This window comes from Danio aesculapii, chromosome 10 (assembly GCF_903798145.1).
Source record: "Danio aesculapii chromosome 10, fDanAes4.1, whole genome shotgun sequence".
Lineage (NCBI taxonomy): Eukaryota > Metazoa > Chordata > Actinopteri > Cypriniformes > Danionidae > Danio > Danio aesculapii.
In genome coordinates, this window is record NC_079444.1 from 39564418 (window position 1) to 39579988 (window position 15571).

The 15571-nt window shown below is 35.4% G+C and overlaps 1 protein-coding gene across 1 annotated transcript in view; it reads left to right on the plus strand.

The window, feature by feature from the left end:
• Positions 1 to 15571, plus strand: part of kirrel3a (kirre like nephrin family adhesion molecule 3a) — a 366127-nt gene that overhangs the window by 342612 nt on the left and 7944 nt on the right. Inside the window, exons 13-15 of the mRNA XM_056467134.1 lie at positions 3652 to 3735; positions 8849 to 8958; positions 12337 to 12423. Coding sequence (XP_056323109.1) covers positions 3652 to 3735; positions 8849 to 8958; positions 12337 to 12423 — 281 coding nt within the window. The remainder of the gene's footprint in view (positions 1 to 3651; positions 3736 to 8848; positions 8959 to 12336; positions 12424 to 15571) is intronic.

A 15571-nucleotide genomic window follows, 5' to 3' on the forward strand; every position in this document is an offset into this window, starting at 1 on the left:
AATAATAATAATAATAATATTATTATTATTATTATTATTATTATTATTATTATTATTAATAATAATAATAATAATATTGTTATTATTATTATTATTATTATTATTATTATTATTAATAATAATAATATTAATAATAATAATAATATTGTTATTATTATTATTGTTATTATTGTTATTATTATTATTATTATTATTAATAATAATAAAAATATTGTTATTATTATTATTATTATTATTATTATTATTATTATTATTATTATTATTATTATTATTATAATATTTTAAAAGTTAGTAATAAATGGAGGATATGCATCCTTGTGGGATATTGTTTTAGAATGGAAAATTATTTAATAAATCATAAATTATGCATGTACTTTTAGTTTATTTAAGTAAAAGATTTGTAAAATTATTATTAAAAACATGAATTATCTATACAGGATAAATTTCATGCATCCTTGCTGGATATTGTTTTAAAATTGAAAGATTATCATTCAAAAATATTTTTAATTGACTTAAATTAACCATTTAGTTAATAAAATATGTTATTAAAAAGTTAATGATTTTTTATTAGCACATATTGTTTATGCAAGGAATGGGTTTAAATATGCTTATGCATGAAATATACTTATTATACTGGATTTTCCTTTAAATTAGTGCATTTATTGTATATGTAAGGAGTGTGTTTAAATATACTTATTATGAAAATATACGTTATGCACTCTCAGAAATAAAGGTACGGGAGCTGTCACTGCACCTTTTCAAAAGATACCTATTTGTACCCAAAAAGTCCACAGTGGTATCTCAAAGGTGCATTTTAGTGCTCAAATATACCCAAAATGTACCTTTGAGGTGCCATTATGGACCCTTCAAGTACAAGTTGAAATCAAGACTATTAAAGAATTATTTTCTTTTTTAAATATTTCCCAAATGATGTTTAACAGACAAATGAAATTTTCACAGTATGTCTGATAATATTTTTTCTTCTGAAGAAAGTCTTATTTGTTTTATTTTGGCTAGAATAAAAGCAGTTTTACATTTTTAAAACCATTTTAAGGTCAAAATTAATAGCCCCCTTAAAGCTATATATATTTTTCAATAGTCTACAGAACAAACCATCGTTATATAATAACTTGCCTAATTACCCTATCCTAGTAAAATTACACTAAATTTAGTAAAATATGATCTGTCATCATGGCAAAGATAAAATAAATCAGTTAATAGAAATGAGCTATTAAAGCTATTATGTTTAGAAATGTGTTGAAAAGATCTTCTCTCCGTTTACAGAAATTGGGGAGAAAAATAAACAGGGGGGTAATAATTTAGGGAGGTTAATAATTCGACTTAACTGTATGTATCTTTTGAAAAGGATACTGCCCCAGTGCCAGCTCCTGTACCTTTATTTCTAAGAGTGTTCTGGATTTTTTTTATTATTGGTGCATATTTTTGTATATGTAAAGATTGTTTAAATACACCTATTATACTGCAAATATACTTATATTGGATATTTATTTTTTAATAAGCAGAAATATTATATATGTGAGAACTGCGTTTAAATATACTTATTATACTGGAAATATACTTACACTGGATTTTTTATATTAGTGCATGTATTTTATGTGTAAGGAGTGCATTTAAATATACATATATTTGAAATTATGGCTGCACAATATATTGTTTCAGCATCGATATCGCAATGTGCGCATTCGCAATAGTCACATCACAAGATATGCAATGTTCACTCTGAATTATAGGTGACCAGAAGCTAAAGAATTGTATTTTATTACTGTATTCATACAGAATTTATGCGATTTATGCAACACAAAAAAATAAGTTTTTATTACTTTGAATTTGAGTCTTGTTTCTAGTCTAATTACAGTATGTACATTTCAAATCGAAAACAAGATCATTTTACCAATCCCATTGGCAGATAATTGTGCTTGTTAAACACTAAATTTTAACTTATAAGTTAATAATCTAACAATATTTGTACTTGATCTAAGATTTTTTCAATATATTTAGACTAGAAACAAGTCTTTTGTGGTGTGATTATTCAATTTCATTACCTGAATGCTGTTATTCTTTTCTGGTACTGACTCCCCAGAAAACCGCTATTCATAGCTTTTCAAACTTTGAAGCTTTCAAATCTTGTGAAATTATTCTTATCGCAAAATTCATCACAGAAAAATAAAATATTGCATTATTAGATTTTTCCAATATTGTGCAGCCCTAATTAAAATATATTTATACTATAAATATACTTACTGTCACAGTCACCAGCGATCTAGCCCATGCAGATGAACGGAGAACTACAAATCTGCCAGCAAAAGAACTACATGTCCAGTCATGCACCACTCACACACTTGACCTAGATCCCCATGATTTCAAACAGACACAGCTGAAGCTGTTCAGGACTAATTACACACACACACACACACACACACACACACACACACATATATATATATATATATATATATATATATATAACCCTCTCAAACACACACATGTTGGTGAGTCTTGTTATACTGTCACGTAAACAATACAACATGTTTTCCTTGCCTCGCCTAGCCTTGTTTTTGACCCTCACTTTGTTTTGTTTGTTTATGTTGCCTGCTGCCTGCCTGTACTGACCATTCACCTGATATTTGACTACGACTCTGACTTTCCTGTTTACATCTGTTTGCCCCGTTGCTTGCCTGATCATTCTGCTAAATAAACCTGCATTTGGATCCACACCCCTGTTGTCAGCGTCCAGTTCACGTTACAGTATAAAAAGACTCAGCAACGTGTGTGTGTTTGAGAGGTGTATATATAGTCTGTGTAATTAGTCCTGAACAGCTTCAGCTGTGTCTGTTTGCAACCATAGGGATCTAGCCCAGGTGTGTGAGTGGTGCATGACTGGATATGTAGTTCTTTTGCTGCCAGATTTGTAGTTCTCCTACATATTGTGACAATTACTGTACTGGATATCTTTCTTATTAGCGCATATATTTTATGCACAAGGAGTGTATTATACTGGAAATTTTTGCACTCAAAATATTTTTTGCTGCTTGTTTAAACTACTTAATTAAAATGGGCCGAATCAACACAATTCTTAAGATTTTAATTGTTTTATGTTCAATATGCTTAAATTTGTTAAATTAGCTTAATTTGTGTTGACAAAACATGATCAAATTGTGTAGAACCCTGCATTTTTTACAGTGTACTTATTATACTGGATTTTTTGTATTTGCACATAAATCATATATGTAAGAAGTGTGTTTAAATATGCTTTAATCAAAAATCTAGTAAATCAGAAACTGATTCATTGTGAAATGTAAATGTCTGAAATTGCATGCCAATCTGTAGTGCTGCATGTAGAAAAAGTCGACTTGACAGTAGTTATAGGCACCAGTAGCTTGTAGCCCAGCAAGCCACATATCCTGAGTAGTTCTTCAACACTGTAGCGCACGATGATAAGAGCACACCCACACCTTCCTCACGTCTTCCTCTATCTGAGGTCTTTATTGTCTTATCTTGCCTTTCGCAAATTGCCTCCATTAGCGGCCAGCTCCTGCTCCTCAGCCTGACTTTATCTGAGCGCGACTGTAAAGACCTCATTTTTTAACAAGTGATCTCGCTTCCTTTGCATGTTGTGACCGTGCGCCACAGAGGACATGCACCTGGTGATGTCATCACTCCCAGTGTCCCTCTCTTCTAGACAGAGAGAGATTTCCGGCACAGTAAAAAGCGAAAGTAAGCCCTCGTCTCACTTCTTGCACATTCCCCTTAAAAAATCAGGTAAATGGCAATATATGCAAATTATATATATGACATACAAGTTCATATTTGAATTTCACATATATAGACTGTATAAAGTAAAAGCAACATATGTTTCAAAATATTCCAAAAATGCTGGTTTACATACAGTGGTGTGAAAAAGTATTTGCCCCCTCATTGATTTCTTTTCTTTGCATGTTTGTCAGACTTTATTGTTTAAGATCATCAAATAAATTTAAATATTAGTCAAAGATAAAGTTGAAATGAAGGTTTTTACTATTAAGGGAAAACAAAATACAAAACTGCATAGCAAGTATTTGCCTCTTAAACCTAATAACCGGTTGGGCCACTCTTAGCAGCAACAACTGCAGTCAAGCATTTTCAATAACTTCAATGAGTCTGTTATTCTGATGACACACAGAGCAACTTTTTGAGCAAGGTTGCTGATCAACTTTGGGAAATAATACTATAAATGGATAACTGGGTGAGACATAGGGTATCTAATTAGGGAAATGGGTTACAGAAAGAAGATTGTTGCTCATACTTATTGGGTGTCGAGATATTATGGGATTCACACATCAGTATCTGATTCTAACTCGAAAGAGCTTCAGCCAATAACAGAGGACACGGGGAACAACTCCAAAGCTGTTTCAGCGTTTGTATTTTTAAATTCTGTCAGGGTTGACTAGTGATCGAATTATCCAATAACATAATACTGTAGCAGTTAGAGTAGTAGTGGTATCAGTGTAGTAACAGTAGTTGATAACCTTAGAAAAGGATCAAAATATCTAAAATACACATTATTCACAATTCTGGCTTAAATAGAAACACAATATAATGTAAATAAAGACATTTCCTTTGCAAACTTTGTCTCAGTGTTTATTATTTTACACATTCAAGTAATTTCGTTCAGCATTGAGGCAAGCATTTGCACTTTACATGAACTATTTAAGCAAATGAACAGTATAATTATCTGAATAATGTTCTAGCTGTTACACATTAAACAATTCACAAAATAATCAATGACAGTGCAACAAAAATCACAGATGTCTTCTATATTGCACATAATTATGAATAAGTTGAGGTATGTGACGGTCCTTTATAATTAAATAAGTAATTTCTCATACCATCAGTGTCCCTGAGATAACCAAGCGCTGATGTGTTTCCCCTTTTCTCACTTTCTGCAGCTTTAATCTTTATGCATGCGATCGCGAGTGTTTATTGTCACAGCAAATGCGTTCTTAAACTTTAACAGTGCTTGTCTGCATGCATGCACCTGCCATGTTAGTTTTCCCTTCCGCATTCACTCGGCACTGTCTGGATCTCCTCAGCAAGTTCCGTCAGCCAATTGCTTCCCCTATACTGCGATTCAACTATACATTAGGACAGTAGCCAAGTAACATTGCTCAAAAAGTTGCCCTGTGTATCATCAGCATAACAGTTATGGTGGAGTCATGAACACTCGCCTTAAATGAGACAGGTGAGGCCTGCAGTTCATTGTGGGGTCTTTTGTTAGCTCTCGGATGAGTTGTTGCTGCACTCTTGGGGTAATTTTTGTCAAGCTAGTGACTCCTGGAAAAGTTCTACACTTTTCTATGTTTTTTGCATTTTGTAGATACTGCACTGTAAAATGTAATAAGATGACCTTACTTAGAAAAATTGAGGAAACGAATTGCCTTAAAATTTCCATGTAGTGTATCAAATTTAAGTGAGCTTAACTCACTTTACAGTTTCTATTCATAACTTCTTAATAAAGTAAACTTCAGTATAACTAATAACTAATATAAAATAATTAGTTGTGTTCACTTCTTATTAGTGTTCACATTACTAGGAAAATATTAAGAAACCAATTGCCTTAAAATGATCAAGTAAGCTGAACTAAGATTGCTTTCACACCTGTGTTTCGGTTCATTTGGTCCGGACCAAGGGCAACAAATGATCCATTCTAGCATTTTTCTGCCATTTTGGGTCCTTTTCACGCCACACTGATTGCTTTGGTCCGAACCAGTTGAAAAGAACCAAAATGCAGTCATGTGACAAAATCCACGTCACTCATTGGCCAGATGTTATTAAACGTACTTCCTAAACTACTTTTCTATTGGTCAGAATCAACATGCGGGAAAATGCCAATGGAACTCCCACAAGTAAACAAACCTGCAAAATGGCACTGGCTGGAGACTTGCCAGGTGTCCTCGGAAGAACGAACTCGGTAGACCGCGAGAACAGAGAACGCGTCCTTTGAGAAATGAGATGCTGCGTTCTTCCTGATGGTCACGTGACCTTCACTCGTTTTTTAATGGAAAATTATTTAAACATTACAGCATTCATACAATGATTTATTGTTTTTCCCCTTTTCAAAATATATACTATGCATAGAAACATTATAAATATACATTGCACAATACAAATAAAACAGATTTTAATACAATTTTCAGCAAATAAACACCCTCAATGTGTTTATTCCTTTATTAAGATGTTCATGGTGATGTTTACTTTTACCGTCTCATTTAGGGAAACTCCTGAGATAAATAAGTGAAATCTTTGAACTTTAATAATAAATCTAAATAAAATGCTGCGCTTCCCACCTCCATTCGCTCCAGTTAGACTTCTAGAGTGAGATTGGTGCTCAAGTCTGCATCGGTGCGTCCTCGATATCAAGAACACATCCGGGAAGTTTCACGCGTCCTCCCGTTCTTGCAGTCTTGAGTATTGGAACTGAACTTTGGCAGCTGATGATGACGTTACATGAGAACACGAGGACACAAGATCGCTGAAAAACGCATATTGAGAAACAATAGCATATTGAGAATCATTTCAGAACGTGGGATAGTGAAAGTGTCACGGGTGGATGACGTCAAACTGCGGGGCCATTTTCTTTCGTGTTTGGCACGTCTTCTTTGTCGTTCAGTCTGACTTTATGACAGCTGAGATCTTACAGTTACTGTGTCTCATTTTAGAGGCTGTATCCTTCAAAGGATGCAGACTTCAAAGGTGAGTCCTTCGAAGTCCATACAGGCCGAACCGAGAATTTTGAATGAGACGATCTAGCCTACAGAGAACAGATCTCGTCACCTAGAAATCGTAACAACTGCTGTTAATAAGCGCTAATAAAAATCGTAATGACTTTTTTCAAAGTGATTTTTAAACTTTAAGCGATCTAAAGGCAAAACAAGGTTTATAAAAGCTGGAAATATATTTCCTTTGTACTCTTTAGTAAGACATGTTATACTCTTTTTGTTTTTTAACATGTGTTAACATATCCACGGAAAATAATCCTAATTCATACATTTAATCCGGAGTTTTCTTTTAAAAGCGTCCTGCCGTTATCAGCACGCAATGAATCTTGGGACGTTCGAGGCCACGAAGGATCCACCGGTTGTGTCCTTCATTACCTGTGAAACGAAGGATGCATTTTGAGGCTCCGTTTAATGGAGCCTTACAGGGGTGTTGCTAGACATAAAGCTCTACTGGGGCACAGCACCCCCTCCCCCCCCCCCCCCCCAAATATATATATATATATATATATATATATATATATATATATATATATATATATATATATATATAATTATAAATAAATAGCAGTACTATTGTTGTTATTCAATTATTATTCTAAATACATAACAGAAATTAATCCTAAATGTAACTGGAAAACAATCTAAAGACACGACTGGAGTGATGCTAAGATAATTTAAGAAATCTTTTGCATAAATATTAATTTAATAAGTATGAAATTCTATAGACAATTCAATAGAATATAAAAAAAAAGATGTTTTATAGAATTATCTGCTGTTTGTTGTCTCAAGACCGAAAATTAGGTTTATTAAGTCTAACCTCCCTGACTTCATCCCTCCTTTCTGCTTCATACCAAAAACAAAAAAACTAGCCATGCAGTATAAATAAGATCATCATCATATTATTTACACTTTGTTTTGTCGACTTGCAAAACTCACTGCGTGCCTGTTTTACAACGCATGAGCAGCGCGGCTATTTTTTCGGCATGCATGTTCACAACCGGACCAGGAGCAGAGCGGCGCGTCAGCGCCAAGCAGAAGCGGTGTGCGTGATGCGCGCGGCGGCGCAGGTGTTTTCTGCGTGCATGCTCAGTTTGTTCTTTGATTAAACTGCATTGCTTTCATCAGAGTTGGTTTGGTTGCAGATAGAGAATAACGTCTTTATTCTGGAATTACCACTCTTAATAAAAACACTTGCATATAAAGTAAGTCGTATCTCAAAGCATTTACTGGGGCACTAGCGATTTATACTGGGGCACGTGCCCCAGTAAATGGGGCCTAGCGATGCCCCTGGAGCCTTATAAGTTTTTTGAAATTAGACAAATGACGCAGCGCACTTTGAGTGCATCCTTCGGAGGATGCAGCCTCTGACATGAGACACAGATACTGTGACATGGGAGCCATGTTCGTGAAATCTCACATGCTACAATCATTCAGGATTATAAAAATCAAAAGCAGTTTTTAAATTAAAATAAAATTAAGGTCAATATTATTAGCCTCCTTTAAAATCACTTTTTTTGTCCAATAACCTGTTGAGTTCCCGAAGTTGCTTAGTTAATCTAATTAACTCAGTTAAGCCCTTAAATTGCACTTTAAGTTGAATACTAGTATTTGCAGACGGACGAATCAAATATTATGTTCTGTCATCATGGCAAAGACAAAAGAACTCAGTAATTTAATAAGAAATTTGTTCAGAAATATTCTCCCCATTAGCACTTGAGAAATATTTCAAAAAAGAAAGCTAATCATTTTGACTTCAACTGTATGGCAAGATATGAACACACACTGTATATACATTTATGGTTAATACATTTTAAATATTTAGAAATATATGTTGCATATGTTTTATACATTATTCTACATGTGAGAAATCTAAAAACTTGTATGGCACATATGTAATATTTGAATGCATTGCCATTTATCAGATTTCCATATGGGTTAGCTGCCCGGTTTGCGGAAAGAACCTTGCATGTTGTTCACTAGTGAGTGTTGTTTATGTTCACCAGAATCAGAATCATGTCAAAGCTCAAGGGAAGCTGTAGTGGTTCATGTCTAATCAGAACGATTTCCACCAGATCTCAAAGGAGTCGTGTCCGCTAAAAATGACATCCGAGTGGAGATTGTACATAAGGATCATAACGCAGCCAGAGAGCCGGAAGAGCACAGCAACATGAAGCAAATGATGGTGAGTTTGCTCTGCTAATCCCCCTCTCCACTTCTCTCTGACTTCCTTTACATCTGGCTAGCATCCGTCTGGTTGTTAAGAGCTCTAATGCAGGTGTAAATTGGCTCCTATGGAGCATCAAAGTCGAGCTGGATGAGTCTGCGTGCTTATGCGTGTGTTTCCAGTCTGAAAGGTCAAATGCTTTTAATCCACGGATTCTGTAGCTCAAACAGCAGATGATTTCTTTCATTTCTTTTATTTTTTTGGAGCAACTCTCTAATTTATTTTCAAAATAGGCCTGTTTTAAAACTATCCTAGAGTAAACCTGTTGAGTTTTACCATTTTTTTAATCCATTCTTCCAATCTCTGTGTTTGGCGGGATCACTTTTATTTTAGCTTAGCATAGATCATTGACTCAGATTAGACCATTAGCATCTTGCTCAAAAATGACTAAAGAGAATATTCTCATATTTAAAGATTGAATCTTCTGTAGTTACATTGTGTACTAAAGCTGGCAGAAATAAAATGTCAGCTATTTTTTGTTATGTTCTAAGCTGGCAAGAACTATACACTCATTTCAGCGTAATAATCAAGAAACTTTACTGCCGTACCACACACACCACATGAAAATTGGCTAAATTGTGTGTATTCTGTTGTGTTGTAAATTATCTCGCCATATCAGTCTAAAGAATAACAGCTTTTACTTTTCTGTTGGTTTTAGTACACAATGTAACTACAGAAGCGTCTGTTTTAAATAAACAGAATTAACGAAACTCTGTGGTCATTTTGAGTGAGATGCTAATGGTCTAATCCGATTCATTGATCTAAGCTAAGCTAAAAGTGCTCCCGTCAAACTCGGAGATCGGCTGAATGGATTCAAAAATAGCAAAACTCAACTGTTTAACTCTAGGGGAGATGTAAAATGAGCCTATTTTTCTAAAAAAGGTGGAGTGTTGCTTTAATAACAAGACAATATAGGCTATTGCTGAATATATTATTGTGCTGGATTATGCTTGTTATGGATAAATAACTTTCTCACAACACAAAAAATACACTTTCTCCTCCTGGAGAGGAAAGCATTTGTATAGAATGCAAGACATAATAATACATCATATCATGAACAAGATTAACGAGTGTCTGTGCATGAATTAAACTCACTCCGAATGGCAATAATTTTGACACAGCATTTATATTTTACTATGTACTAGAAAATTGACTACGCTTTTAAGTTATAGGATCAGTAACTACTGTTTGTGGAGGGCAAAGTACACAAATTAAGTACTTGAAAAAATATATATTTTTCCTGTCAATGCACTGTTAAGTGCTTCTTTTCACTATGACTTGTGTATAAGTAGGTGTATAAAATTTAAAGTAACATTTCTGAATTATGAACCTGTACTTTCCATCAAAAATGTAAAGTATAAAAAAAAATCCCTACATTTATAGCTCTTGTTTTCAACAGAAGTAATAAACTCTAACAGGTTTGGAACAATTAGACCCAGCAGGCACAGGAACATACCTGCTAACACTCCCGTTTTTCCCTGGAGTCTCACGTATTTCAGACCTATCTCCTGCCACCCTCCCGTTTTGTTATTTCTCCTGGAAAACTTCCGTACGGTACAGACTTTAACACCCCCGGATCGCCAACTTTGGTATAGTACATCGCAGCTGTTGATTTTTGGTTGCCATACCTGACGAATAAATGTTGGTATTTGAAGTCAATATGACGTTGGTTCAAGATGTTGGCTCGTCGTTAGATTTACTTCACTTTTCAACGCAACCTAAAATCAACCAAATATCAAGGTCATTTGACGTCATTATTGGACATTAAAATAACGTTGCCCTTAGACGTTGGCTAGATATTGAATTTTGGTCACCTGACATCACAACCTAAATCTAACCTAATATAGATATCTTATAACATTGTGTGGACGTTACCACTATTACGTCTATCAGACGTTGATTTTTGGTTGCCATACCTGACGAATAAATGTCGGTATTTGACGTCAATATGACGTTGGTTCAAGATGTTGGCTCGTCGTTAGATTTACTTTTCAACGCAACCTAAAATCAACCAAATATCATTGTCATTTGACATCATTATTGGACGTCAAAATATTGTTGCCCTTAGACGCTGGCTAGACATTGAATTTTGATCACCTGACATCACAACCTACATCTAACCTAATATTGATGTCTTATAACGTTGTGTGAACGTTACCACTATGACGTCTATCAGACGTTGGATTTTGGTTGCCATTCCTGACGAATAAATGTCAGTATTTGACGTCAATATGACATTGGTTTAAGATGTTGACTTGACGTTGTATTATGGTATCTTTTCAACACAACCAAAAATCAACCAAAAATCAACCAAATATCAACGTCATTTCAATTACGTCATTATTAGACGTCTAAATAACGTTGTCCTTAGATGCTGGCTAGGCATTGAATTTTGGTCACCTGACATCACAACAATGATGTTGTGTGCCTGTTGGGAAGCGTGAGTAAATTATGACAACACTTTCAGTTTTATCCATATAACTAAAGTACCAAAGTATATTGAAAGTCTTTAAATATTTTATACAAATGCATAGAATTGGCATGGACGGAGGGGACTTGTCTCCACTTATACCCACCAATTACTGAAATGTCCCTACCAATAATTTAATTCACTTCAAAATAAAGTAATGCTCCATCAACTCTTAACCTACACGCGCACCAAGTCAAGTTCATTACTAGTTCACCATAATACTATTAACTAAGGCAGTGCAATTAATCCAAATTCAGTTCTGATTTTGGCCTCCATGATTAAAAAAAACAATAATCTGGATAAAACTGTTAAATTGCGACACACACCTCTCTAAATTTCTCTAAATTCATACCTCCTCAAAGCCTGACTGCAGTAAAACCATGTAAATTGACTTTTGCAGCATGAGACGTGATTGTTATTTGTATTATTAAGTGTTTATTTTATATTATTACGTACTTTAATCGTGTTTTTAAAAGTGCGAAACAGAATTTTTGCTGCTCAATGCATGCGCTCTAGGGATGTATGTCCCCACCAATGCCAAGAGCACTGTAAGAGAGTATTACTCTATATGTGACAAATACAATTTAAATTTGTAATTCGGATTTTAAAAAAGACCTCATTACTGCCCAGCACTCGCTCCTGCTGGAATTTGTTGAGTCATTAGCATAAAGGTATTTTTCGCCCGCAGCTCTCAAATCACATTACAGCACTGCAGCATCCTTGAACTTTGACCAGGTTCAGATCAGACCTGAGCTTGAAGGGAATTTCTGTGCTTTTTGCAGCTGCTGGAATTCTCCGGTTCGTGTTTACAGGCTGAAATCGATAGCAGTCAGCACATCATCATCTCACTTTCTCTCTGCTTTCAGAAGGAGCGAGCCGACTTCCAGCAAGAATCGGTGTTGAAACAGTTGGAGGTCCTGCAGGAGGAGGAGAGGGAGCTACAACACATTAAGGTGATGAACAGAGGGATGGAAAGACGGGGGGAGAACTCTGCAGGACTCGCATCTGTCACCATTAAACAACCCCAGAGAGTCATTTCTCCATCACACTCATAAAAAAAAGATTTAATAGAACAGCCGCGTAATCTCACTGAATCTAATAAAGCAGAGTTGTGGGAACTCTCGCTCTCTGCGTTTCTTTCTCTTTTTTTCACCATGTTCTTTTTCCATACAGAGTGCATAATAAAAAAAAATGTTCATAAATGGACGTGTTGTCGCACTGACGGACTGCACGTCAGATCTCCAAAGCCCAAGTCTTCATTATGTACTCTGGTAATTGAGAAGCACTGAGGCTTTTGCTTGAATGCGCATGCTAATTCGTTTAATGAAAGCCGTTTGGCTAGACTTCCGTCTGAATCTTTTGTCTACAATTTTTCAGCCTTTCAGATTATTTCAAAAGCTCAACTTTTCAAGGACTTGATCTTTGGAATATGCACATTTTAAACAGGCAAATTCATTATTAGTTATATATTCGCCAAGGTAAGAGTTAGTAACTATAGATCGAATCTTGAGGCTTGTTATTGAGCAGCATTTATAAGGATACAATTATTGAAGATAAAACATATACTTTGCTTTCTAATGATGAAAAGGGTGTCTTTAATATTTTAGCCTTCATGTGAATTGTATTACTCGCATTCAATCTGCCCAGTTGGTGGAATGAACTCCTTAACTGCATCAGAACGACAGAGTCACTTGCTGTATTCAAGAAACGACTAAAAACTCAACTGTTTAGTCTCCACTTTCCTTCCTAATCTGTAACTGCCTCTCTGGATATACCACTAACTGTACTCTCTCTCTCTCTCAAAAAAAAAAAAAACATTACTAATGCTTTGCTTCTTAGACTTTACACACCTGAAACTTGCCTACAGCGCTTATTCACTGTTGCTCTTGTGTAAATTGCTTCCTTGTCCTCATTTGTAAGTCGTTTTGGATAAAAGCATCTGCTAAATGACTAAATGTAAATGTAAATATTACAACAAATAATTACAAAGAAATGGCAGGAAAGCATTCAATTAAACGAGAAACATTGAAGAAAACTGCTATGATATTCTCCAGTTTTATTTGCAACTTGGCAAAACCATTTAAACAGAGTTCATTGCAGATTCAAGTTCACTTTTCAAATGAAAGTCATTTTGAAATTTTAGACTGGACTTGGACTTCTCTTATGATCTGCAAAATAATCAGTATGTAATCAGTAATCAATAACCACATTTTTCTTTAAATTAAAACTGATTTTACACACGCGAAGTTCATTTATAAGCTATTTTCTAGAGGATGCATAATGCATGATTCGCCAATCGGATGATTCCTAACCAACTATAAATAACCAGAGTTTCTTACCTCAGTCATCTTCCACCCCTACTCCTCCTCCCTTTTCCTTGATAGGGCGGCATGTTGGCCCAGTGGTTAGCACTGTTGCCTCACAGCAAGAATGTCACTGGTCCAAGTCTCTAACAGGCCAGTCGATGTTTAAAACGTTTCAAACAGGCCAGTCGCCTCTATTAAAAACAATAAACTTGTGCATGGAAAAGACGCAACATGTGAACGGCTGCCATTATTTGCGATCTCCAGCAGTTGATTCTCTTTTTGCACAGACATGCTGGATACACCTTCTTTGTTGACAAATGGGTTGCGGATCCATTCCTTGGCAGCTCGTGGGTCTTTCACTGGGCCTTTCCCCTTTGCAAAGAAATCTGCTTCTTACTCATTTTGCTGATTGTGGGTTAAATTTTGGCACTCAAGTGACCAAGATGTAACTGAGAGAATACAGTCATTTTTCAAAATAAAGGATTTTTTAAATAAAGATTGTTCAGACTCAGATAAAAAAATAAAACGGAAATATTTAATAATTTCTTGTGCGGCTCGAGACCAATTGATTTACAAACCGCTACCGCTGTTCTAGACAATAAACCAAGCAAAGAAAAAAAAGAGTCATAGTTATGAACAAAAAAATATATGAAATGTTCAGGAAACTTTAAATTATTTTGCATTTTCTTTCAAATCATTTTGTTTTCCTGAGAATCTGAATTTGGTCATAAAATTTTCTTCATGACCGAACATGTTTGCTCAGAGGAACACAAAACTTTTGCAAAAAAAAAAATTGTCTTACGACAATGTTCTTGCAAATCTAATGTAAAGATTTCTTGGGCCATGCAAAAACTTTTTTACATAATGTTGCTATTTGAACATAAAAGATTTAAAACAACGTTTTAAAATGGAAACGATCTGCATCCACACTGGCGTTTCACCTAGCGTTTCCGAACAGCTCTCCGTCCACACTACACTACTGAAAACTCACATCAAGTGACCACACACACACTTTGCAATGCGCTGCAGCGTATGCGGACGTCTGAGCCCCAGGCAGTCAGCGGGTGCTTTGAGCACATCTACCCAGGTGAGAGCTGTGCACGTTGGACTGTTCATCAAGAATCTGCTGCTGGATCTCATCTCACTACAATTGTTAAGCGTGATATTTAACTAATCTTGTTGTCTATATCTAACGACATATTCCCCGACTTTGGTCTTGTGAATCTATTACTTGTTCTCAGATAACGCTCAGGAGTGCAAAGATAAGTTAACATATTACTTTATTTAACCATGTACACTGATTTTGCACATTTGCTTGCCTTTATTTCCTATAATGTATAAACTTAGTGATGTTTTATAAACAAATTTCGGGAGGAGCACGCACAGAAGTTTCAGTATCTAATACGTCATTGACAATTATTCTATTATACAATCAGTTCTTGACCAAAACCCTATATATACCAAAGCTGTCTTACCTGCAGCATCTTACGCCTTTAGCATCCCTCCACCACCCCATCACCTCACCTCTTAAGCATTACAATCCCGGGGGGAGCGTTCTGGGGCCGGGCTAGATACTTCGCTCGAATCCCAATTCCTCTCTGTTTCCTGATAAGAGGAATAACTCGAGTTTGGGTGTCTTCCCCGAGCTCAGAGCCCTCTCCCCGGACAACACGCCAAATACGCCTTATTCTGAAACTATTGCAAGTGTGAACTCGTGAATTATGTCCTGCAAAAGAGACGGGGTATGTTTCGTATCTTTCGCTGAAAATGAAAGGAGGCAGTAATTTTATTGGCT